We start from the raw sequence: 26,276 nt of genomic DNA, 5'->3' as shown, positions 1-26,276 counted from the left end.
AATAACTGTAATAATGATCAACTAAAATAACTATAATAATGATCAACTAAAATAACAATTTACTATCTTGCATACAAGTAAAGTAATGCATAATATGAAATAGAAAGAGGAACATACGAGAAGTAACTAGTGAGTCTTTAATTGGTTGTGCAAACCTCAGCTTCCGGTAAGAGGAGTAGCATTGACTTAGGCTTAACCTCCCAACCTCGGATCATATTCATCCCCACACAATCTATTGAACAGAAAGACCCTCCCTACCCTAGGATTAGGCTTGGGATACTTTTAGTCCAGCCACCTAAGCATTCTGGTGTTTAGAATGTCTGCACAATTATGGACGGACATGTCTGAATAACTGACACTATTGACATCAAGTGATCATAGATGGAAAACATGCCTTTGACGACCTTGGCCAAGGTTTTCAAATGGGTACAATTATTCGATCACCACCGCTCGACTTGACAACAGGGGAATAATAAGTATGAACATGCATGAGTTATTAAATGATTTTCTTTTTTGAAATAATCTAGAATTGTTATGTCATGTGTGATTCTTATTTCCATGTTATTGCAGATTTCTATCTCACCTCTTCCTTGGCTATACAGCCAGGTGAGTCCCAGGTGTTTGAATCTCAGAGCAATCCACTATGTTTGTTGATCCTCAACTTGATATAAGAATATTACATGTTTTCAACATATCACATTTTTGTGACCTGAAAAATATAATCTTAAGACTTGCAAAATAAATACCATTTGATTCTAACATTCAGCAGCAAAATAAAGATGTGAAATCATATCATAAACAATCGGTCTTGACTTATCATGAGAAGTTTTGACTTGAAGAGGAACTATCCAATGATATCAAACAAGAATGTTGCACGGCATTTTAAGAATATGTAGTTTACTGCTGTAAATACAATGCAGTGGTATCTGATAAAAACATATTATAAATCGATTGGATATGGTAAGTCAACCACATAACCTAGTAAGTTCGGACGTATTGGAGCCTTGGCTGGACGCTATTAATCAGTTCCTTCACGGAAATAACTTCAAACATAGATCTCAGTTTGATTACCAATCACGTCTTTCAGCAAAAGTATTCAATGAAATGGTCAAATTGTGGCAAGGAAATATGCAGAGGGAAAGAATCGTGAGGGATAATGCAGAGAAATATCGTGAGTAATGAAACTCAATGGTCTCTCACAGCTTCATAATTTAAAGAAGTATTCAAAAAACCTTTTGGCTTCCAAGAAGCCGTAACTTAAAAAGAAAAGACTTGGCTTCTTGAATGCTAATATGCCAAATGTTCATTTCGGTTCTAGTAAGAAATGGAATAAATATGGAAAAAAGTTTTGAAGGTTATAAATCAAGGATAATTTATTATATATTTATCTACTTGCACGTAGATGTATTTATGAGGTGGCATCATACTATTTATTTTATCCAAGGTCGTATCTATTATTAAGTATATCTAAATACATGCTCTATTTGGAAGATTATTTTATCTTCTTGTACATGTATTTAAATGTATGTACTAGATAAAATCTTGTATAAATATAATATTATGGTGTCACCTTTATTCCTATATCTATGTGCACGTATATAAATATACGTTATAATGATGTGGTGGAAAAGTCAATCAAAAACCATTTGAGGTATGCATTATTTTTAATTAAAATAATTAATGTTTTAAATGCTTATTTAATAGCTCATGTGGGTCCATTGATTATATCCTGATGTTCAAGTCGCTAGGTCCTTACTAAGACAATTAAAGGTCATACTTGTCAACCCGATAATTGGACTAAGCTAGTATCCCATTCCGTTGATCTTGTTTAGCAATGCTTCTCCCCTTCATCTTCTCATGCAACCACTCGTGCAACATTTTCCACGATAATAACAAGTTCCATGATAGATCCATAATAACATTTAATATAGATAAAGAATTTAATTATTAATCATAATTCCAAAATCAAGCAACTGCTAATCATCACATGACACCAATGGATAACGACCATCATCATTAAACAGTTAACATAATGAATACAACGGATATATTTACCTACCCTTTTCACATGACTATGAAAGAAATTCCATTCAATCTAATGGCTATAAATAAATTTAAATTAGGTCAAAATTTGGGATGTAACACAAAGGATGATTTCCAGGTTAGGACAGTGGATCTTGGCATTTCAGTTCATGACTCCATGGTGAACATGTGGAAGTCTACTAATGAGAAAATCGAGGACAAGTTGGAAGAGCGAAGAGAAGAGAAGGAGATATTGAAGGCCTCGAATAGAGAGTTAGTGGAATACATAAGGTCTGCACTCGGAAGCACTTCTTCAAGTCAATTTGACCCAAATGTAGAGGAGAACAAGAACTTACTCCTGAAGCTGCAATAAGAAAGGCAATTCAAGCAGGTAGGTCGAGCATGGGTGGATCAGATAAAGGCTCAAGGTCCCCCATTGGTTGAAAACTTGGGAAGCCTTGTATTGGATGATCACAAGCTCAGGGAAGCGGCTTCAAATCATCAAACAACCATACACAAGGCAACAAACAAGCTGACAGAGCAATTGGCCCTTCTACAGGAAGTAATAGACATGACGACAAATGTGGCCATTGCTCATGGGATTCTGAAGACTAGCAAGGAGTTTCTATTTCACTGGAAGCAATCCTCGGAGTTTGTTATAGAAAGCTCTATAAGATCTGCAAATGAGCTCAAGAATGTGCACGACCTGGTGCAAAAGGTCATTGAAAAGTTGTCTCAATATTTGAAGATCTTGCACACAGAGTCCTTCATGTCTAGTAATGGCAAGCTTGTGGACACTGAGAGAATGAAATCAAAGTTCTTGGCATTTGTCAATGAAGCCGTTGACCCGCTCAACTTCCAAGTGTCCAAGATTCATGCGATCATAAGGAGAGAAATGGAGAAATTTCAGTCAAGGGTGGCCAAAATAAATGAATTGACCAATATGCATGACTATTGGATGGTCCAAGCCGACAATATCATCATTCTAGATGTTGAAGAGCTGGACAAAGTAACCGAAGCTATGAAAGCTTATAGAGCTAAGTCAATTACTTCTAAAAGGGCATGATGTTTTGATGCTTTTCCTGACATCTTCCATTCTCCCTCATTTCTTTCCTAAATTTAGTCTTTCTTGGCATTTTGTTAGTCTCTGTAACGGACAATGATTCAAGCTTGTCCTATTCTTAGTCTTTCTGTTTAGAGATGCTTTGCGAAGCAATCACCCATGTAATCGACCATTTTGAGAAGGCTTATAAATGTCACCTTTTATGAAGTTAATAAGATTGGCAAAATTTACTTTGGGCAAACCCCTGTAGTGGGGACTACTATGTGTGACTCTGAGTCCATTTTAAGCTTTGCTGTTCATTTACTTTAAAGTAGAGTATACGGAATGAATGTGCTAATGTTGAATGAATGTGAATGAACTTGGTTTTGTTTCCTTCGTTCAATAGATTGCATGTCTTACTTTCTTCAGCATAAGCATCTCGTTTGTTCTCTGTGCTATACCTTGTAGTTTGTGTGTTTAGTATAGTTTAAGGAAGCCGGAAACTGGTGTGTGGAGTAGCTGAGAGATAGACAATCCGGGTATTGTCAAAACATTAGCTAACTGCGTAATCAGGGAATTACTTATCTCGCCATCTCTTCCTTTCTTCTTGCTGTTGTAGCTAGTTATGCATGTTTCCATTCATTGCATTGTAAGTCTGAATAGATTGCATAGTGTGAGTTAGTCCCCCTTAATTTTCATAGGTTGTTTGAAGTGTTGAACAACTTGGTTTTTGCCTCTTTTGCTCTCTGGTTAAGAGCATACACCACAACCCAAAAGACAAATTCATTACATATCTTGCATTCATAAGGGAGCTATACCTTTCAATTCAGGGGTCTTTGATAGATTACTACATAGACCCATTCTGTTGTTAACTTCTTTGTTTTCCACAAGCCATTGGGCGTCTAAGAGTCAAGGTATAAACCAAAATATCAAGGAAGACAAACTGTTAACCAACAATTTTATATAGGTTTTTTTTGTTATATAAGAACAATATCTCTAAGAATCTATGAAAGTAAGATTCAATAGGATTAAATTATTTGATAGAATTAATAGATAAGATTCAATGTGATAGAAATTGGTTTGATCTTTTCTCTTCAAAGATAAATTTTCATAGGTATTTTAAACATAATTCAGTTTTGATAAGGTAGGATTAAGATTGTTTCGATTATTGATCTACAAATTTGCAAAATTTATGTGATATTCTAGTTTATAAATCCAGGGTTTGATGACTTTAAGATCTTTATCAGCAAATATGGAACTCTGTAATTAGGGTTTTTTTCCTTCCAAGTAACTTAATTATCTTGAGTATGAGCAATAGATTGTTCGGTTATTTAATTTTGGAAATTTGTAGAATAGTTTGTCAATCCTTAACTGAAATACTTGTCAGAAATCAGTGGTATATAAATTGGGTTAAATTAAGTTTTAGATGACATTTATTCCTTTTAATCATCTCAACTATTAGTATCTATAATTTCTTTATTTGTGTCCTAAAACTGGTAGTTATTACAACTCATCTTAGATTTTTAGGCTTTGTATTAATCTCTCTTCTAACTCTTTTAGCTATTTTAAGCTTAGGATCTTCATCTTTCCTTTTTTGTTTTCTTTCTTTTTCTTTCTTTTGCTGCCTGGGATCCTATCTATTTAGGCTTATTTCCTATTATTGTCAGTCTTTTGCATTTATTCTCTGTTGTCTTAAGTTTTTTAGAGGGCATTATTACTTGGTTTAGGGTTCATCTTTCCTCTTCTTTTATTGGTGTCCTATTTATCTTCATCTCTTCTTTAGATTCTGGATAGTGAGTATTGGGCTTTTGGACAGTCATTCTAGTTCAATTTAGCTTCTTTGATCCATGTTCTGAGTTTAACATTTCATGAAGAGTTTCCATAATTTTTCCTTTGAGTTTAGATTCTGGTACGAGGTAGATCCTATCCTTATAAAAAATACATCATTGATTACCTTGTACCTACTGTCCTGAAGCTGTCCATCCATAGTCTGACACACTTGAGTATTCTTCGAATGCTCAACCAGCAACTGAGACTTCAATCTGCCGATATCTCGGAAATGGCACAACATTCTACTCCTGAAGGTTTGCTAGAAAGCGCATCAACAACTACATTATTCTTACCCTTGACATACTCGATGTCAAAATCATAGCCCTGAATCTTGCTGACCCACTTTTGCTGTCTTTCATTTAGATCCTTCTGTTCTAAGAAGTACCGCAAACTATTGTGATCCGTCTTAATTGTGAATCTGCCACCCACCAAGTACTGTCTAAACTTGGCTAAAGCATGCACAATGGCCAACAGTTCCTTGTCATAGGTGGAGTACAGTCTCTCACCGTCCTTGAGCTTTTTGGTCTCATAGGCTATTAGATGCCTATCCTGCATCAGAACTGTGCCAATTCCGCTCCCTAAAGCATCACACCCTAGTACAAAAGGGCGAAAGAAATCGGGCAGTGCCAAAACCTGGCATGTGCTCATAATTTTCTTGAGCTTATCAAAGGTCACCTTTGCATCAACTGTCCACCTGAATGTCATCAATCTGTAACTTTCTCTTTGTAACCCAGCGTGTGCTTATGTAGTTATGATGCACCTATATCTCAAAGACACACAATACTCTGTCCTCTAACTACTCCCTTCAAACAAAAGGGATGTCCCGTGGGATCGCTGGAAAGGGAAGCTATGATAGGAGACTGCCCCTGAATGGATTCCTTCTTTCTCTCTCTAGGGGGTTGTTCCTCCCTTTTTTCCTTATCGCTGCCCTCCTGTAGCTCATCCTCCTCGTCTGAGAGTACCTTGACATAATATATTTTGCCTTTGCCAAGGCATCTATGATCCGATGTTCATAGCTCCCTGCAAGTGAAACATAGTTTCTTCCTCCTGAGTTCATTTCGTGTCTTAGAGTCCAACATGGGAGGGGTAGCCTTTTGCTGGTTCTTGTTCTTTTGGAATGAAGTGGACCCCTTATAAGGTTTCTTAGGAGGCTGTAGTATCGAAGAGGGTGAGTTTAGATTGTGTGCGATCTTAATAGCATCATCCAAGGTGTTTGGTTTAAGGACCTAAACTAAACCTCTATAGCTGTCCTGTAAAAACTCTCAGTAAACAACATTACCTTATGCTGTTTTGATATATCCGGAGCCATCATTGAAATCCGCTGAAGCTCATCAATGAAGTCATCTAAAGATCCACCCTGTCGCAACTGCACCAAATCCCTGTAATAGATCTCAATACCCTTCTTGTCAAAGCGGGTGATCAGCTTAGAGCTGAAAGTCTCATAAGACGTAATGAGACCATGATCCTGGGTGACCAACCCATGATGCCACCAATCATATGCCGCTCCCTCTAAATGCATTGTGGCGAATTTAATGGCTTCTGTCTGTGACATGGGCTTAAGTGTTAGGTAGGTGTCTAGCTTGTGAATCCAAGCTCTCGCGGATTTCTTACTACTGCCATCAAATGGGGAGAGATAGTTTGTTCATGGCATGCTTCAAGTCCCTGTTTTGTGCTCGAGGTCTCTTGTCTTGCTGTGGTCTCTTTGTCTCCCTTTTTTGATTCAAGTATTGAACAAAGGACAAATTCTGCTTAATTGCATTAGGGAATAAATCCCATTCATTGTACATAGCCATAATGTTATTCGACATTAAGGCTGGTGCCGCAAGTGGTGCTACCTCTTCCTCTGCATTAAAAACGGGCATCAAAGGCCTGTCAGTGTTCCGTGTGGGGGTCCTAGTAGCTTGAGGTGATCCTACCACACTACCACCTTCATTGTGATGAGTCGATGCTACCCTATGAGGTGGAGCTAATTGCTGCATAGCACCTGTAAGCTGCTGAAGTGCAGTAGCAATATTATTTTGCCCATCTCTAATAGCCCACAAGGTTTCTCTCACTTCCTGTTCTTGTTCATTCTCATTATGAGCCATTTGAGTGTCTTGTACCTGTTCACCTTGATCAACCTATTCAACTTGTAAGTTTGTCCCAAATGTTAACTCCTCATCAACTGAATAACTATCCTCAATATCAATTTGATTTGAAGATCCTGCCTATTCTAGACGGATGTGACTAAACTTGTATGATTCCCTATTCATGCTTGTCTGACATTTATTCCTGTTAAATCTAGCCTGTTATGTAATAATGTTTCCCATAGCTGGTAGGATTTATGGCTTTGATACCACTATAAGAATCCGAAACTGGAATGTAATCATAGTTCACTAGCTCAACAATGCATATAAAATGAGAAATGGATTGACAGACTTGATACATCATTTTTCCTTTTATATTATGACAGGTAACGCACAACAATTTTATTAATCACATGAGCTTTGCAAAACAACATTGAATCACTCTGGAAACAGTCAAAACGTAAGCTAATTATCAACTGTTCTCAAGCCGCAAGTATTCAAAAGTCTACATATAATAGAGAAACTTGGAACTTGGTTATGGTCGTGAAGAGGTGACAGTCACATGGTCTTCTTTGAAGTGGATTTCGTATTCAGGGAGGCGTGTGCTGTTCTAGCTATTTGCCATTAATGACTCTCAATGGCCCGTTGATGATATGCTTGCCGTGTTGGACACTTGACCACCAATACCCACGTTTGCTACTGCTACACGCACTTTAACTCCACACCTGTGTTGGCTGCCTTCATATCCAAAGCTGTAGCTATTCACTGCCATCCGTCCAGACCGAGCAACTTCGGCTTGGGTAGCCGACTTCCCTTAGTCTCCTCTCGGTTTGGTTAAGACTTCTTCCCCAACGCTATTGATGCCGCTCGTTGATCTCAACGTTAGACAGAGGTTATTGCGGAGTCATCTTCTTAACGACTGCTATTATAAGCTGCTCCATTCTATGTTGTATGCTGTATTTGAACTGACATTAAGACTGCCAAACGGATCCACCATCCATCTCTTCACTACTGAAACAACTTGACTGAAATAATATCTTAACCTTCACATTTCGTATTTGAATTTGATAATACTAGAAGTGAAACTGGGGCTACGTCCAGTCTCCACAATCTTCTTAAGGGGTTTTGTCCTCAAGAAGGCACGGTCACATTTAAGCAACCTATTTCTATTCCAACAATAACATATCTCATGGTGTAAATGCCAATGCAGATGCTTTCTTTTATAACCTTAAAGTAAGGGGAGTTGCGAACAACTAAACAATGTGGGATAAAAGCCTATTTTGTCTTTTAGTCACTTAAGTCATTTTTGCATTAAAGTAACTTTAAATAATAAAGTACTCTATAAATCAACTTAATAAAATAAAGTGACTTAATCTTAGAAGTTCCCACTTTAAATATTTCCCTCAATGAAACCAAATAGACTCCTATGACTCGCTGGCATCCTAAAGATAAATTGAAATGTTCTTTGCTGGATTTTATAAGAAATATTGAACTTGAACTAACAGGAATTTTGTCAAATAGTTGTCGAGTAAGCAAGACTCTTAAGCAAATTACCACAGTATTATCACCCTATTGTTTATCAACAACATGTTGTGAACTAATTATATTAATCAGTGAAACCTTGACTCCACGTGAGAGCAATAACATTTAAATTTCATAACAGTGGACCCAGATTATAAACATTATGCTAAAAATAAGATTCTCGCTGCATATAATAATGAATCGACATACAGTAATTGAAACTACAGACTAGGCAAATTTGGTACAGACCTGATAACAATGGTGAGATGCCTTGTGGGAGCCTGACTATGCTGTGTGCCATTTTGGCGTCTACTCTCAAACACCGTGTGCAGTGAATTCGACGTTGTCAGTCACTATGGCTTGCTGAACTGGTCCGGAAATGTATCCTTCGCAGTTTCCCAAGGCTTTCACCGCACGTATATGTATATTGGTTGACTGGTTGACGGATATATGGGTGTCTCCTTTACTGCCGTGTTGCATATACTTGTACTCCTGTCATAACATTAACATCCCTGCAAGCTTCCGACTCTACTTTCTAGTTCTGATATTCCTCAAACCTGTTAATACCGTAGGATGTCATTCATACATGGCTTCCCCTATGAGTAGTAACAGACTGGCATCCAGTACTAGTGTATCCTGTACTCGGCTACTGTGATATAATACTATAAAACGTTGACAGTGTATAACTGAGAATCAAAGCAATGCTACTCACACTTGGTGATTTACTTCTGCATTAGTATGAATGGCCTCCCTGTTTGCCATCCAAACCCAGGTCAAACTGCTGGTAACCTGTGTGTTCTATCAATTCTGTCCTCCTGTCTAACTCCAACTTTCCATTATGTATCCAAGTCCTAAAATCAAATTTAGTTCTGCAAATATAATGTGAGTTACTAGGTTTATGTCTAGTTTCACTGTTCTTCCATAAGGGGTTTTGTCCTTAGGAGAGATCTACTCACATTGAAGCAACCTGATCAGGATTTGAATAATAACATACATTCATGGTGATAATCCCAAAGCAAATGCTTTCTTTTATAACCTCAAAGTGTGGGGAGATACAAACATCTTAACAATGTGGGATAAAAGACTTTCGTCTTTTAGTCACTTAAGTCATTTTGTCCTAAAGTGACTTTAAAAAATGAAAGTACTTTATATTTCAACTCAATAAATTAAAGTGATTTTAATCTTAGGATTTCCTATTTAAATCTGCTCCACTGAAACCAAGACTCCTGTGACTGGCTGGCATCCTAAATCACATGCCGTTAGTCTATCCGGATGGAAAGATAGACCAACTAGGCGCCATTAAGGCTAGCACGGAGAAGGGGACATTACATTAATGGCGTAAGCCTATCCGGATGGAAAGATAGACCAACAAAGTGCCATTAGGTCTAGCGTGGAGAATTGGACATTACAAGATGGCACTGTTACTTAAATTCATAGGAAAATTGGCAGACTTTGAAAATTCCCCATATTATCTCCCATGCAAATGCCACTCCATATAGGGATTCAAAGAAAATACCAAAATCTCTAACCAATGCACAACTATGCACAAAGTTTCATTCACCAGCATGTCTTCTAAGGGAGGATCTCCTTGCAGGGAAAAATGTAGGCTTTATAAAATGGTGATGAATTCATTAGTGCCTTTACTCTGAAAACCATCCATCTTAAGGCCCAAATGCACCCAAGCACTAATGCACAATAGTTAGAGAATGCACAAAGTGAAAGAAAGAGTCCACTAGTAAGCCAAAAATGTGCCCAACACATGTTTGCATTGAATGAGGAAGATGTTTGAAGAAAAATACATGGTACCCCTTCACCCACACCCAAGGTGCATATTACAAAGAATGAAGGAATGTTGAATATGATAAATCCACAATGTAGGCCCAAACACGCTATGAGCACATATTCAACTTGGAAAAGGAATGTTTGGAATTGAAAAATCCACTACTACCCCTAAAATGCGCTTAAGGTGTTATTTTTGCATGGTGAAGGGATTTTTACAAAAGAACGAATCTGTGGTAGGGTATAAACATCATGCACCGAGCATAGTAAATGTTATATAGGTTTGACTTGGTCAAAGATAAAAAGTTCATTCATAGGTGCCAATATGCGCCTACGTGAATAAGGCAAATTATTTCAGGTGTTAAAAATCATTCATTGTGATTCATTTGCTATGATTCACGGGCAAGGAAATCCTTTTAAAGTTAAAACAATATTATTTTCTGTTATAGGATGTGTGTAGTTATGATTATTGCTATTTGAATGTTGAATATATTGTGCATTATTTTATGTATTTACTGTACATAGTTTTCTACAGTCACCATTATCCATGATGATCAGAATGTATTCTGATCATCATTACAGCTCTCTCTATCGATTGATGAACAACTTACACATTGTGCCAGTCAAATAAGTCAAGCAAAAATCACAAAAAACAATATATGTTGTTTGATATTTAATATAAATCTCCATTGTGCCTCTCATACCGATGCCAAACTTTATTTCTCTATCCACGATCTAGCATTTCTCCTACTGACGATCCTTATTCCTGTTTGATTTGCAACTCCCGATATGGAACACAAAATACATTTGGAGATATATAACCTTGGCCATCCCATCTAATACAAATACTATGGTTTGATAAAACAATTGATCTGGAATGCTTTTATCGCTATCTTTGTTATGATTCTAATGGCTTATGCAATATTGTCTTGCATAGCAATATCCTCCTTCATATGGACAGCTCTCTTTCTATATAGACTGTGATGTATATTTTGTGAGGCCTCGCCCCGACCCTTCGTAGCCTTAGTTGTTACTTTATCATTTTGATACTCACGACTCGAGATGTCGAGACATTATCAGATACTTGAACATATCATATTATTTCATGATTGTGTGATGTTATTTTCAGATATTTGATGTCCGTCATTTAATGTTTTATGTATATGTATGTTGATGAATTAAGTAAAAGGTAGGATTAACATTTTGGTATAAGAGATTTTAAATGGTTAAGAATTAAGTAGGATAAAAGAAACCCTGATTGATGTATGTTTCAATTTATGTGATTCCTGATACGTATATATACATATGTACACGTGATTTTCGGGACTATTGATGTGTGCAATGAGTGTGCAGATATTTTAGCCGAGAAACCCGATGGAAGAACAGAACTGATCCCTATGTGCTCATTGTGAATACCTTCTTGTTCATAATTCAAGTATTTTATTGTGAGATGTGTGAATGTGTCTTTCTGTGATTAATGAATGTTAATGTTCGTAACTGTGTTCTTTTGGTGTCGCTTGACACTCGTAAATTGTTTATGCTTTTCAGCGTGCTAGTTAGGGTTAGTTGTGTAACCCTTGGACCTAAGTCAGATTAAGTTAGTATCTTTTGTTAATTTGGTTCTTAATCGAGTTTAGTCACCCTTAATCCGGATCAGTGCTTAATCTGCATTTTAGAGTTGTTAGTTGGTCCTAATTATTTCCTAGCTTTTGTTTGGTTCCAAACCTATTCCTAAGGCTTTAAAACATGATATATTTATACCCAAGGGGTATGGGTATGGGTTGGGGGTCTTTTCCAACCCCTAAGCCCCTTTTATTGACTTTTGAGATCGCTCAAAAAGTCTTTTTTTGCCTTTGTGCGAAAATTGACTATGGCTACCATGAGTTTCATCACCTCACCTCCACTTAGTAATTAACCATAGTGTGGGTTGAGTTAGGAGCTTCTAGATTGTAGGTGGGTGGGTGAAGTTATTGTTCATTTTGGTGGTTGAGTTTGAGGCTTATTTAGAGGCCCTTCTTGGACTAGTTGAGGTTGTTACCCAATCTCTACATTTTAGAGAGGAGTCTTGGAAGATTGAAGCAAGAAGGGAAAAGCTCTACTCAAACTTGTTCATTTGCCATTACCTCTTGTGAAGGTAGGAATTTCATCTCCCTTGTTTAGTTTTTTCATGCTTGTTTCATGCTTTGCTATGGTGTTGTTATTTGGATGCTTGTATGTTTGTGGGTATGTTGGGAAGATTTGAAAACCATGTTCTTGAATGCTTTTCTTCCATGTTTCTGTTTGAATTTCAAAGTTTTCTTGTATGGGTGTTTTGACATTACTCACCCTTGGAGAGGGCAGAAGTGGCCAATTTCAGGAAAGGTCCTTTTAGTTGGACTCCAATAGTGTAGAGTCTCTTCTCAGGACGAGAAAAGGGAGAGAGGGTAGGTTGTTATGGGCCCCTACCTGTCAGCACAAACCTCGTATGAGTTTGGTATGTTAAAATGGAAGAACGGAAGTTTTTGATTTATAGCCCTGATTGGGCACCTGGTTTGGTGTTGTGTCCGACATCTCCTGCTGGAAAAATCCACCTTTCCCTAGTTTTGATTCATTGTGAATCCTATTGTGAAAACCTTGTATGAATATGCATGTTTGATTGTCTCTGGGTCATACTTGTTGTCACCTGATCAGATTCTGTTCCCTCCATGGTTCTAGAAATGTGTTGTAGAAATTGATATGAATCCCTTGATGAGGGTCATGAAGAAAATTCAATTAAATTGTTGTAATTTTGAGATTGGAAATCCTATGTAATTGTATTTCAAACTTTGTTGTAATGGCAACGAAGCTGGGTTTTCTTCCTGGTTCTTTCTCGGCTGAGCCTTTGAATCAGGTTTGCCAATACAATTGGTGATTAAGTATAATTGCTTATCGTGTGATTTAATCGTAATTTTTCAGTTACTTTAATGCATATTAAAAATAGGATGAAATGATGATGGTTTAGTTAAGCAAAATTTTCAAGTTTCCTTGTATGTAAATGAATTGAAAACTATGATTGAGGAAAGAAAAATGGTTATGGTTGATAGTTTAATTCAAGTTGTTTAAGATATCAATTAATCTTGCATTATTTTTTAAACGGATAATTCAAATTCTTGGTATATTAAGTTGTAACAATCCTTTTAAATTTGTTTTGAAAAGAAATTTTTTTTACCCCCTCTTGGTAATACATCAACTTTAAAATCTATACTTAGAAAAATATGATAAAAAAAAAAAAGCACTCCCAGGAGCAAATTACTCACTGAAATTTGTATGGAAGACCAATTTAATTTGCAATAGACAACAGAGAATATTCTCAAAAAGATTCTCCAAATTTATATTTATATATATATTTCTTTCATGATATAATTCCCTTTATAGCTTCTTCATAATTAAAAAAAAGAAGAGAAAAGAAAATATAACTAAATATCCTAAACTTACCAAATAAACTTTATGACATAAATGTGTCACCATCTCTCCTTGGGCGTCAGATCCCATGATGCTCTTTAAAAAGGTTTGTTGCAAAGTTTTGTTTGCAAAGTCTTTTGTCATCAATAGGATGACGTCACCCCCTTCTGTCACCTCCTTAATTTTCGCAGACTTTGTTTACTTTGCATTAAAGTGGTATGTGTTTGCAATTTTATTGTTTTAGTGGGAGAAGTCTTCTAGGACCTACGAAGTCTTGTCCTCCTCTTGTTAGGCACCTTAATGATGGTGCAGTTCTCAATCACTTCTCATGAAATTTGCAGCCACCTAGGTTCGCATGAGCAGACTTTGGGAGGGAGCAAGTTGATATGTCATTTGTTTAAATCTTTTTCCACTCTGTTTCCATTGGTCGCCACTTTTCTAGGACCTTTTCTTGAGTTTGGTCTGCACTTAGTATGTTTTGGAATGAGCGCAATATCCATGGAGAGTGCTTGGAGAATGCGCAGGAGTTTTGAAGGGGGTGATGCGACGTGTGGAGGTGTAGTATAGGATAGGATAGGATTTGTGGGGTTAGTGTTAAGTTTGTTTTATTAGTATAGTTAGTTTATTTTATAGTTAGTTTATGTTTCATTTAGTTAGTTGTTAATTAATTTAGTTTAAGTTTAATAAGATTTAGTTTGATGTTTTTTTTTTGGATTAGTGTTAGTTGAGGTTAGTATTAATTTTAGAATAGTTAGTAAGTATTTAATTAAAATTTGTTTTAGATTTTTTTATTTTTGTTTGTAAAGATAGTTTATGTTGTAGTTAGTTTAGTTTAGATTAAATTTTAGTTAGTAATCTTAATAAAATTTAGATTAGTTTAAGTTATGGGTGTTAGTTGATATTTAATTTAGTTTTAGTATCATGTTTTTTTTTTATTTAACTTATTTTAGTTTAAGATTTTAGTTAATTAGTTTGGAATGTTATCTTTGTATATATTTAACTTTTGTGATCTTTTTAAATATTAAGTTTTGATACGTGGTTCATATGTTAGTTTGGGGAAGCTTTAGTATACGTTTTGTTAATTGTTAATAATTTTAGTTAGTTGTTATTTTAATATAGTTTGTTTAATTTTATAAATTTAGATTTAATAGTTTTTAAATGATAAAGGTTAATTGGCTATTTAAAATGAGTTTAAATATAGATTTTATTTGATTAGATATTTTCAATTAATCTAAGCCCAAAATTCATTTACATTGTTATTTAAAAAAAGAAAAAAAGTATGTGTGTTTTTACCTCATAGTTTGGGCATGACATATTTATTACGGATCTGCTATGCAATGCCTTTATCCACCTGCTGAGAAAGCCTATGTATTTTCCTTGTTACATTTGTAGTTGGCTCTGAAACCATATTGGTTTCTAAGATTGCTGCAAATGTACTAACAATTGCCATATTATTGAATGTTTTCCAAATGCAACTTGAAGGCTTATTAAATATGAGAGGAAGAGACATGTCTCATGAAGAGATATGTCTCTACGGTTAATCATCACTAGTTAACATATTATTTATATTAGTAATATAAATAACCATATATATAATATATTATCATGTAATATGTATAACAATATATATATATATATATATATATATATATATATATATATAATATGAGACATGTCTCTACGGTTAATCATCACTAGTTAACATATTTATATTAGTAATATAAATAACCATATATATAATATATCATCATGTAATATGTATAACAATATATATATATATATATGTATGTATGTATTATATACAATAATATATATTATTTAACAAGGATAAGTATATATAAGAAATGATGATTTACCAATAACAATAATGTATATCAGATCAAATCAATCCGACTGAAGCTACAACTTTAACAAGCTTGTGATGTCTCCTCACATTAGGATTATGTCATTCCTAAAATAACTATTTATAATAAATTTGAGATTTCTTCTTGTATAGATATTCACTATGCGCGAAATTGATAGTTTACTATTTAGGTTAATAAAAGCATGGATTCTTGGAAAGTCCAGATGTTTCTTCTCTTATGAGTCATGACCAGTCTATTCCCAGGAATTATTCAGTACTGCCTTCTTGCATCATTACAAATCACTTTAAAATATCTTTTGCTCAAAGATGGTATATATCATTGTTTTGAAGAGTCTATTTGTATTTAAGTGTGTGCCTTTTTTGAGAAGATAGTCCTATATTTTGTGTATATTCTTGCTCTGATGGTTAGTTATGATGTTCCACTTGCTTTTCAGGCATATGAGATGCGCAATGCTGGTGCCGTTATTCACAGCCATGGGTTGGAGTCATGTCTTGCAACTATGATTCATCCATTCTTGAAGGAATTCAGGGTACTTGAGAATTGATGTTTTATATTCCTTCTCTTGCAGATGCCATATAGGAAGCTTCGTCAAGCTCGCAATTTTTTTAATATCTAGTATGATAGTAGTGCTTTTTTGTGGGCAACTACCAAACAAATGAATTGTGATACATAACATACAGATACAAATTAACATTAATTATGTACATCCCTAGTGAGCTGCAACATTAAAATATATAAATATTATTTCTTGCAGATAACTCATATGGAGATGATAAAAGGAATACAAGGACATGCTTACCGTGATGAACTTGTTGTTCCAATAATTGAGAATACACCTCATGAGTATGAGTTGACAGAGTCTCTTGCTGAAGCGGTATGCCATTATTACCATTCAAACCTTCAATCTAGATTGGGTGTGGAGAATAGGCTATATTTCCTTAGAAAGCACCACAAATAATAAACTCTGTTTCTCTCATTCATACTTGTGTGCATATTATGTTATTTCATTTCAATGTGTATGGTACATTATGGGTGTCTATGTACAATCTATTACATGTCTCTACAAACAGTAGCATTATTCATCCTTCCACCAATTCATCGATGCATGTTCATAACATAAGGATTACTTATAGGACTTAAATATATATGCATAACAAATACATAACAAATATCCACCTCATGTTCTGTAAAATCAGGTGAAAGCTTTGACACCTTTCTGACTCGAACAAAAGAATGCATTCTTGTTTATTCGTTTTATCTCAGCGTTATATGTTTATTGTGCTCTGCTCACATCAACTATTACTTTTATGATGGAAAATTAGATGACATTACAGTCTGTTACATGTCTCTACAAATAGTAGCAATATTTATCCTTCCACCAATCCATTGATACATGTTCATAAAGTAAAGAGTACTTATAGAACTTAAAAAAATATGCATAAAAAATACATAACAAATACCCACCTTATGTTCTGTAAAACAGGTGAAAGATTCGACACATTTCTTACTCGAACAAAATAATGCATTCTTATTTTTCGTTTTATTTATTGTTATATGTTTATTGTGCTCTGCTCACATTAACTTTTAGTTTCATGATGGAAAAATTAGATGAAGAAAAGTACCAAACCCACATTAAAAATTGCTATCAAAGCTATATTTTTCTTAAATAAATAGAATTATTTACTGTGAGTAATAGTAATTAACTTAATTGTTTCTTATATTATGCAAGGGATTTGAAAGTGCTTACACAGGTAACTTTGATCGCAATTTAAATTTAATTACTCAGGCTCACAATTTAGAATCATGGTCTTCATTTGGTGTCTTTACATATCAATCTAAGGTTAGATCGCTTTAGTGCATCTCCAATATAGAGATAATAAATGGCTGGAGTATCTATAGCTATGCTAAAACAGCTTATGACTTGACTCTTCTTGTACACATCAAATGCATGCATAATGTTCACATAGCACTGCTTTTGGCAAACACATATTGACATACAAACAACACCAATACTTACCTGCTCTCAAATTTGTGCCGTTCAAACTGTAGGTTGTGTTACAATTGCTTAGAAGATTTTTGATGTTGTTGCTTCAGGTGGACTAGTACGCCTGCTTGTTATAGAAGTTTGTGGATTGTAATTAAGAGAAGCTTAATTGTTTTTTTCCTTTTGAAATGCTAGACAGAAAGGTAACATGTGTTCAAAGAAACTGTCTGATCTTTATTCATACAAAAGAAAATAAAATGATTTTAAACAATTTAATTTGTTTAATGAAGATGCTTGAAATATAATTTGACAGATTGCTGCTTATCCAAAGACTACAGCAGTTCTAGTGAGGAATCATGGCATCTATATATGGGGTGACTCATGGATAAGTGCCAAGACCCAGGTCAGCAATTAGTCCGTTGTTGATAATTTGAAATCATTCTTATTGTAGTGTTGGAGTTAAATTTCCTAGCAAGTATACTATTATCATCAAATTTATTTTGTTACATTTGAAGATTTATCTTTGTAATTTTCAAGGAGGATATGGAATGCCCATATGCTTGGTCCTAAACTGTTAATTTCTACTGCAGGCAGAATGCTATCACTATCTTTTTGATGCTGCCTTCAAGTTATATCAGATGGGTTTGGACCCATCCACTCCGGATCATGGTCCAATATCTAAAAAGATGCAGTCACAAATACATGTGGAAACTCAACAAAATCGTGTGGCACCCAGAGCTCTAAAGGAATTTGGTGACATGGAATCATCTTATGTATGGATTTCATTGCATTATATTCTTTTTACAAAAACATATTTCAATGGTGAAAATGCCTTCTTTTGTGACTAATTTCCTCATTTTTCTTCATGATTCTCATTGGATGGTTCACTTCTTCTCAGAAAAGTCTTACATTGCAATAAGGAAAAGCTGATGCCGGATTTATTATCACCTTTTCTGTTGAATTATTCTAAAATTTGAGTTTCTTTTGGGATATGAGTGCTTCATGTGAACTTCTACTGGGAAGCTGCGATATTCATATGACCAAATATAAGAGCTGTTCTTTTCTTATTTGTGTCTTTATTTTTATTGCAGCACTGCGTTTTGCTCGATATAGAAGGGACCACAACGCCAATTTCGTTTGTGTCTGATGTTCTTTTCCCTTATGCTCGCCACAACGTAGGGAGCCACTTGAGGCAAACTTACGATAGTGAAGAAACTCAAGCTGATATTAAACTCTTGCGGATGCAAGTAAGATCTTTCTACAATATGGCTCTATATCATCAATTACTTTCTCGTATTTCTTACAACATGTTTAAATACTCTTTTTTATTTATGCCCTGATATTTCATTGTGTTTTCTGCAGTCATATTTATACTCACCTGATGTTTAGTCAGTGAGGCATGACATTTATGAGTGGCACTTAGCATCAGATTTAACAAATTACAAATCTATAAAGAATGGAGACAAACACAGCAATGCTAAAACTGTAGCCAAGCATGAAATATTTTCTATTATTAAAAGGTCCAAAATTTATATGGAAAATTTTGAAGTCCAAGTTTGGAATATCCCTTACTGTTTTTTATAAATATTTTCCAATGTTCCTCTCAAGCAATTTTAACACAGTTTGTATGAAATCTTGTGTACAATTGTCAATGACCAATGATATCTACAGTTAGAAAATAAAGATTTCCAGTAACACAAAATCAGACAAATCGTAACAGTCTAGAATAAGATTTCTCAGATTTGATTCATTGAATCAGATTTGCATTGCCTCCTTTTGAAAGGTACATCAGTTCAAACAGTAGCATAGACAGCACTTTTCTTTCATGCTAAACTTTTAGCAGGGATAAGAGAGCACACCATCAACAGGTGGGAATGATTCCACACCAGGGAGAGTAAGCGTAATGCCCCAATAAAAGAAAAATCCATCCTGGAGAGAGGCTTTGCAAAATGAAATAGGGCCTGATAACAAACAATGAAAGGCATTTTCAGCCAAGGGAAAACCCACGTTTCAGCATGCCAACAAAATATGGAGCAGCTAGGACCTCCAACATTTCTCACAACTAGCACAATCCATGATTTGCTGCCATCACACTATGACACTACCTGCAGGCAAAGAAAGGACTCACAGCACTGGACATTTCCCGCCAAAGATACAAACATTCACCTTTGTGGTTGCCGTGCTGGAAAATGAGGAGTCATGATTGAAAAAAGGATGCCCAATCATATATATATATAGCGAACATCATAATTTTCCCTGACAAAGCACTTTTAATCTCAGTTAATTTAAATCAATTCCAAACATTCATATTGCCATCAATAATATAAATAATATAAATCAGCAATCCTTCATAAAAACTATGCTCAATATGATAATAATACTTCTATTCCAAACTAGTAAAAACACCAAATCAATCTAGGTGTCTAACCTTCAATTGACATTAAATGAGCAACAAAATCCAAGGTCTACAAATTTGTCTCCAATGGAGACTTAGCGAATTTGAAACACTCTACAAATGCGATGTGAGATGTGGATGATACCTCCAACTCTAACTACGACAGATAGTTGCACTACCAAAACCAGTAAAACCTTAGGGTTCTTTTCTTGGGGCTCAAGCTCTGAGAAGCTTCTTTAAAATAATAAGTGAAACAATCCAAACCTATCCCAAATGAAGCCCAAGCTGCTCTTTTATAACCATTGGAGATGCATTTTATTTTTCCTTTTTTAAAAAATTGTTTGAACTTGAAGGGAATAATAATAAAGTAATTTTATTATTTTATCATTTAGTTAGCCATTAAAGTCACTTTAATTCTTTTTTAACATTAATTAATTAATATTACCCTTATGAGCTACTTTTGAGGGATAAGAAAATTAATTAATTCCCCCTAATTTTGACTATAGCCTATGGGAATTAAAATAGGCTAATAGGTCCTTCTAGAGCGATTATGTGGAAGGGGACATTAGACTTTCCTTACCAAAATTACTTGTCCTCAAGCAACTGCAGTAAGATCATGTAGAATCTACTTCCTTTTCCAAGTGGCATCCTCCATGGGCAAGTTCTTCCATCTGACTAGGTGCTCCTTAATTGTCGTACTTCTCAACTACCTCTCACTAACATCTAGAATCTCATTAGCAACCAAGACAAGATGGTCTTCCTCATCTAGTGTTGGTAGATATGCTGAAATAACTATAAGCTGCCTCAGTGCCTTCTCGAGGCACAATACATGAGCACAATATGAATTTCGCTTCTCTCTATTAGTTCAAGCTCTTAAGTCTCCTCCCTCACTCTCCTTATTATCCTATAGGGATCGTAGAATTGATCTTTTAAGTTTTCGGCGTTGCTTTTTCTTTAGTGACGAATGTCAATAGGGTGGTGGTTGTAAGAAAACCAAGTCCCCAACCTCGAACCTACACTTTACTATATGCCTATCTACATAGAATGTATGCTGATTTTGATTGTTTTGTAAATTATCCTTAAGAGACTTAAGGGTGTCTTAGATCTCTTGAATCCAATCTTTGGCTTTGGGAGCCCTATTATCACCAAAAGTCACCCAAGAAATGAAGGAGCATCATACCCATACAAAGCCCAAAATCAAGAAATCCCTATGGGCATAAGATAGATGGTGTTATAGTAGTGATTCCCTAAATGCAACCACCTAATCCACGCCTTTCACTGCCCTGTGGTGTAGCTGCCCAAATATCAGTCAACCAACTTATTCGCAATCTCCATTTGTCCATCTATTTACAGGTGATAGCTCATGCTAGGGGTTAACTTTGTGCCAACTAAGTTGAATAGCTCCTGCCAGAGTGTACCAAGGAACAAGCTACCTTTGTCATTGACAATATTCCTTGACAATCTATGAAGCCTAAACACCTGTTTGAAGAAAAATATGCAAATTTTGGGTAAAAACCAGCAGAAAGGGTATTCTCTAACTTATGCTGTTGACAAGTCATAGATTCCTTACATGACATAAGATATCATCCTTGAGGTCCTTCCAAGAGAACTTCTCTCTGAGCTCCTTGAAAGTCTTAAAGTATCTAGGATGTCCTACCAACGATGTGCTTTTGATAACTGTCAGACTTCTCTTTTAGCTTAGGCTCAAGAACTAAATATATTTTATCTTTGTAGTAGATGACATCATCTGCTACCTTAGACTTGTCATCTTGAACCTTCCCATCCATCACCTCACATGCAAAAATATTCTTGGAATACTCAATCAAATGGTGAGCTTTCCAATTAGTTGAAATCTTTGTAAAAGAACAAGTAGTGGGTTTTTGGAAACGATATCAATAACAATGTTCTTACCCTCAACATACTCTTGTCAAGATCATATGCCTAGATTTTACTAACCCATTGTTTCTGCCTCATTAGGATCCCTTTGTTCCAAGTAATACTTCAAGGTGTTCTGATTAGTCCCAGCCACAAACCTCCCACCTACTAGGTGTTGATGTGTGTTTTGTGACACTTGCCAACACAGAATAAATACAAAGTATTCTATCCTCTCAAACAAGGTATTGTGCAATGCTAAACAGTGTGGGTTTACAATGCGAACAATTCAACTATATGATGCATAGACTCAATGAATGATTTAATTTTGTGTTCTCACAAAAGGACTTACACAATTGTTTAGGATTTTATTAAGTCTCTTCCATTGAACAACAAATAATCTTGCAATATGGCTCTCCAACTAATCTTAAGAGATATTTTTTTAATTATAAAATGCAAAATAGATAGGTCTAGGAATCTAATCCACTTCTAACAATACAAGAAACTATTGATCAATCAGTGAGACCAAACCAAGCTTCAAATTTTCCATGAGGAAACAACTACGTGAAGATAATACAATCTCCAAAGGGTACACGAATGGTTTTCAAATCACGTATGCACATCGACAACATAAATATGTGAAGCAATAAGGATAAAGCAATTGAAGTTAAAATTTTGAAATGCGTTCAGACAAGCCATGCATCATAATTTACAATCCTCAAACTACAAATAGCATAAATATGAGGGTTTCACCATGAGTCAACAACAATATGTGCCATTCAATTGTTCAACTCGATGTAAACAATTCTAATCTAATGCTAAGTAGGAAACCATGCTAACATCTCAAGACAACACAAGTGTAATGTCCCTTTTTTTTTGGGACATTATAATTCTTTGTGGCCAGCTCACTTCGCTTAGGCTTCAGGGGCGAAAAGGTTCTGTATGGGGTTCAGTTCGAGATTTGGCCTAGACATTTCCAGTTCCAGACCCAACGGAGCAATTTTGGCAGGTTGTCCAGACTCCAGATACTTACTATTTTTAGTAAGTAATTAGATCTCAGTATTTTCAGTACTTCAGTGTTGGGTTGGAAGCGTCTCGCCGAGAGCTTTCCAACGAGCTATAGCACGAGCTTATCCGAGTTCGTTTGGTCAGTTATGTTAATGCCTGAAGATTTTATGATTTACTGGCTAAATGACTTAAAGGTTTATTTAATTTGTCACTTTATTTTAAAAAGGTACTATGTTCACTTAAGTGACTAAAGGACAAAAAGTTGCTTTATCCCACATTGCTTGAATGAGCGTGCATCTCATTGGGAAAAGTAATAAAGGTACAACAAGCTCCACTTGAGAGGATATATATGAAGATTATATTATTGAAAACAAATATCAATCTGGGAGCTGGAAACAGTTGCTGGTTATTTCTTTGAGGACGCAAACCCTTGAAGAAACTTTGAAGGTTGGATGCAAACCTAGCCTTCTTTCAGGTTCTATCGATATTGCCAATCTGACTGTTATTTGTGTTTGTAAGATTGGATATTCTGAATTGTTGCACGTTATTGTATTGGTGTTGTATAATACAATAACGCATTTTGGGTTTTTTGTATTAATCTGCTGGTTTATGTATAAGTCTGGATATTGGAGGAAATAAACACATTTTCTGGGTTTTCTCGTTTGTATATCTGTTGGTTATATATCGGTTTAAGTTCTAAAATTTGTATCAAATACTAGTTTACTGTTCGGATTACTATCTAGTAGACGACAGTATTAATTTGGAAGTGAGAAGTTTATGGGAAGTCGTAACAGTTTCAAAATAGTGTGAACGGGTGTTGGACTTTCCCGTGCGGCAACCCCTCAGCAAATTAATACATCACAGTAGTAAAAAGGTCTTCACGAGTCTGGTCATAGTCAGAGTTTTGTTAGTGGAGTTGCGTCTGCCTCTCTCCGACCTGTATTCAGATCATGGTTGGTGCGTAACAGGTTGGGAACGACAGATAATCAGACCATTCTCGCCCACGATATAATACCTAGTTTCTTCAACAGGTCGTGTGCCCTAAAACGTGAGGTAGAATTGCCGCAGGCCAGTGTTATTGGAGTAGATCATTCACGCTTGGATTAGCACATAGCTCAGTTCGACCCGCAGTCAATGCAAAAAGGTCTTCTTCAGCAAAACGGGCAAACCACGGGATTTAACTCCTTCCAGCAGGTGCATTGTATTTAATAGTCGTTCTAAGAAAAACCCGCCTACAGATAGACGAACGCCCAAATAGATAGCTGACGCAGTCAGATGGAAATTGGTAGAACAGAGACACTCACGTCTTCGCTAGCCACGGTCTGGGCATCCTCTTCCACACACGGGTGCTGGCAACTCCTTAGGCAGGTGACAGTCGGGTTAATACTGAGGCAAGCCGTGGAAGACTTGAGACTGGGTATCGGGTTTGTTACTGCAGTCAACATCTTCAACATCTTCGGGCATCTCGAAAAACTCAGTCAGTCTGGTGCAAGTAGAGCCAACCTTGGCAACAGTGTTATATATACGAGAGTTGACATATGCTGGGCGGCACATCAGATACGGGTCTGTTTTTCCTTGCTACTGTATTCTGACATCATTGTTAGCCGTTCTCTGATCTTTAATGGTTGTTTGTTCATTTAATATCCTACACTGCTAAGGCATCAAAATTTCAAGTTCAGTCTGATACCATTTTGTGAATTGAAATGTTATGAGTTAAATGCAACAGTTCCTAGTATAGGAACTATTAAGTTGTGTTCAGATTGTTCAAGGTATTGTTCTGAAGGTACTAACGGTTGAGGGATAACTGTTGCCATATTACCAGTTCTAGATCAGAACTTCCTGATTAGAATCAGCCTAGAAAATTACAAGGGTATTGGAGTGTATTCAAATTGTTTGAGAACTGTTTGATTGAATTTCCTTCAGCTTTATGGATTCAGCAATTTTATCAAAACTTAAGTGCAGATTATTACTTTGTTGAGTCACGCCATCAAGGAAAACAAGTGAATACAGGGACACAGAACCGTGGGATGTCAGGAAACCAAAAGCACGCGGAATTGAAAGTGTGCAGGGTGGACGGCTGTTGATAGGAGTTGGACGTTGTATAGGCAGCAAGAGTAATTCCGCACAAAATCCCTCTAAATACTCCAGCATTAGCAAAGAAAATTCGGAGACAGTGAAATTATCAGCTGAACATACTTGAAAGTACTGGTTACAATGCAAGTGTTTGACGAGATTACCAATCAGCGTAGTACTCCATTATTGTTTCATTCCTATCAGTCTGGTTTGGATTTATTATTCAGAATAGCAGAGTTTACAGACAGGGGGTAATAGACCATTAATTGCATTCTGAGATTATTACTCGTTTATAAAAATTTGACGAAATACTCCAATCATAGCTCTGAAGGCAGCAGTTGGAAATTTAGTGAGTTTATTAAGGTGCCACATTGTGTTTAGATTTTGGGAAGTTTATTACAGTAAACTGGACAGTGAATCAGTAAGTTAATCATGTTTACTTCAAGTACCCAGAAGCAGTGGGACAAGAATATGGAAAAGCTTAAACAAAGTTTGAAAAGGTTGGATGAAAATCAGAAAAGGATGAATGAATTGATTGCAGACCCTGCAAAACTAGAGAAAGTGGCACGACGTATGGTTTCCATTGTTAAGAGGACTACATCACATAACGAATCAGAAAATTCATTTGATGACAATGAATCCCAAGATCATGATGTGGATGGACATGTGGTCACCTTGGAAGTGGAAGTGCAAGAAGATACTGTTATATCAATAGCTTCTACCTCACCAGTTGAGTCATCCTATGAGGTGCATAGCAACAGGACCCTAGATATTGGAGTGTGCCTAGATGATAGCATACACGATGCTGCTTATCATATGGTGAGTGACATTGATTCAGTTTCATATCATAGTGCGGATGACAAATCGGAAGATTTGTGGGAAGGTTTCGTCACATGGGGATCACCATTTAGCACATCAATTGAAGGTTAATGATAGGATGGTTGCCACAATCGTTAAGCATTTTGATGTTGCTCGTCAAATGTTGGCCACCTCTGGTTGGAGTACTCCTTTGACAGATGCGCATGGTGATAGTGTTTTTTCCCTTGCAGAGATACATGCACTCTGAGATGCAATTGGAATGATGAAACAAAATTACCTACAACTACTTGCAGATAGAGATTTTCTTCTCGAATGGGATCGCGTTTGTTAAGTTGCATTGCAAGGAAATGAGGAGAAGATTGATAAGCTCACTCATGAGCTTGATGTGACATTGGACTCATTGCAGAGTGCCCAATTAGCCCTTCAAGAGTCACAGTTACAGATTGAGAAGCTTACAGAGGAGTAGAATTTAGCACAGTCTCCACCAGCTGTAGATATAGTACAGTTACATATAGAGGCAGTTGAAGAGGATCTTATATCCATGGGTTGTAGTGGGGATGTGGTTACATCTATCATAGAT

General features: G+C 35.9%; 1 protein-coding gene across 1 annotated transcript in view; it reads left to right on the top strand.

Moving 5' to 3' along the window:
• LOC149579405 (haloacid dehalogenase-like hydrolase family protein) overlaps positions 1-26,276 on the top strand; it is a 114,440-nt gene that overhangs the window by 20,197 nt on the left and 67,967 nt on the right. The window contains exons 3-7 of the mRNA XM_089832524.1: positions 15,979-16,074; positions 16,300-16,419; positions 17,843-17,932; positions 18,120-18,302; positions 18,621-18,776. Of these exons, the coding sequence (XP_089688650.1) occupies positions 15,979-16,074; positions 16,300-16,419; positions 17,843-17,932; positions 18,120-18,302; positions 18,621-18,776 (645 nt within the window). The remainder of the gene's footprint in view (positions 1-15,978; positions 16,075-16,299; positions 16,420-17,842; positions 17,933-18,119; positions 18,303-18,620; positions 18,777-26,276) is intronic.

Source organism: Cupressus sempervirens, chromosome 1 (assembly GCF_028749045.1).
Source record: "Cupressus sempervirens isolate cs-2001-9-10 chromosome 1, ASM2874904v1, whole genome shotgun sequence".
NCBI classification, from domain to species: domain Eukaryota; kingdom Viridiplantae; phylum Streptophyta; class Pinopsida; order Cupressales; family Cupressaceae; genus Cupressus; species Cupressus sempervirens.
This window is presented reverse-complemented; position numbering and strand designations above follow the sequence as displayed.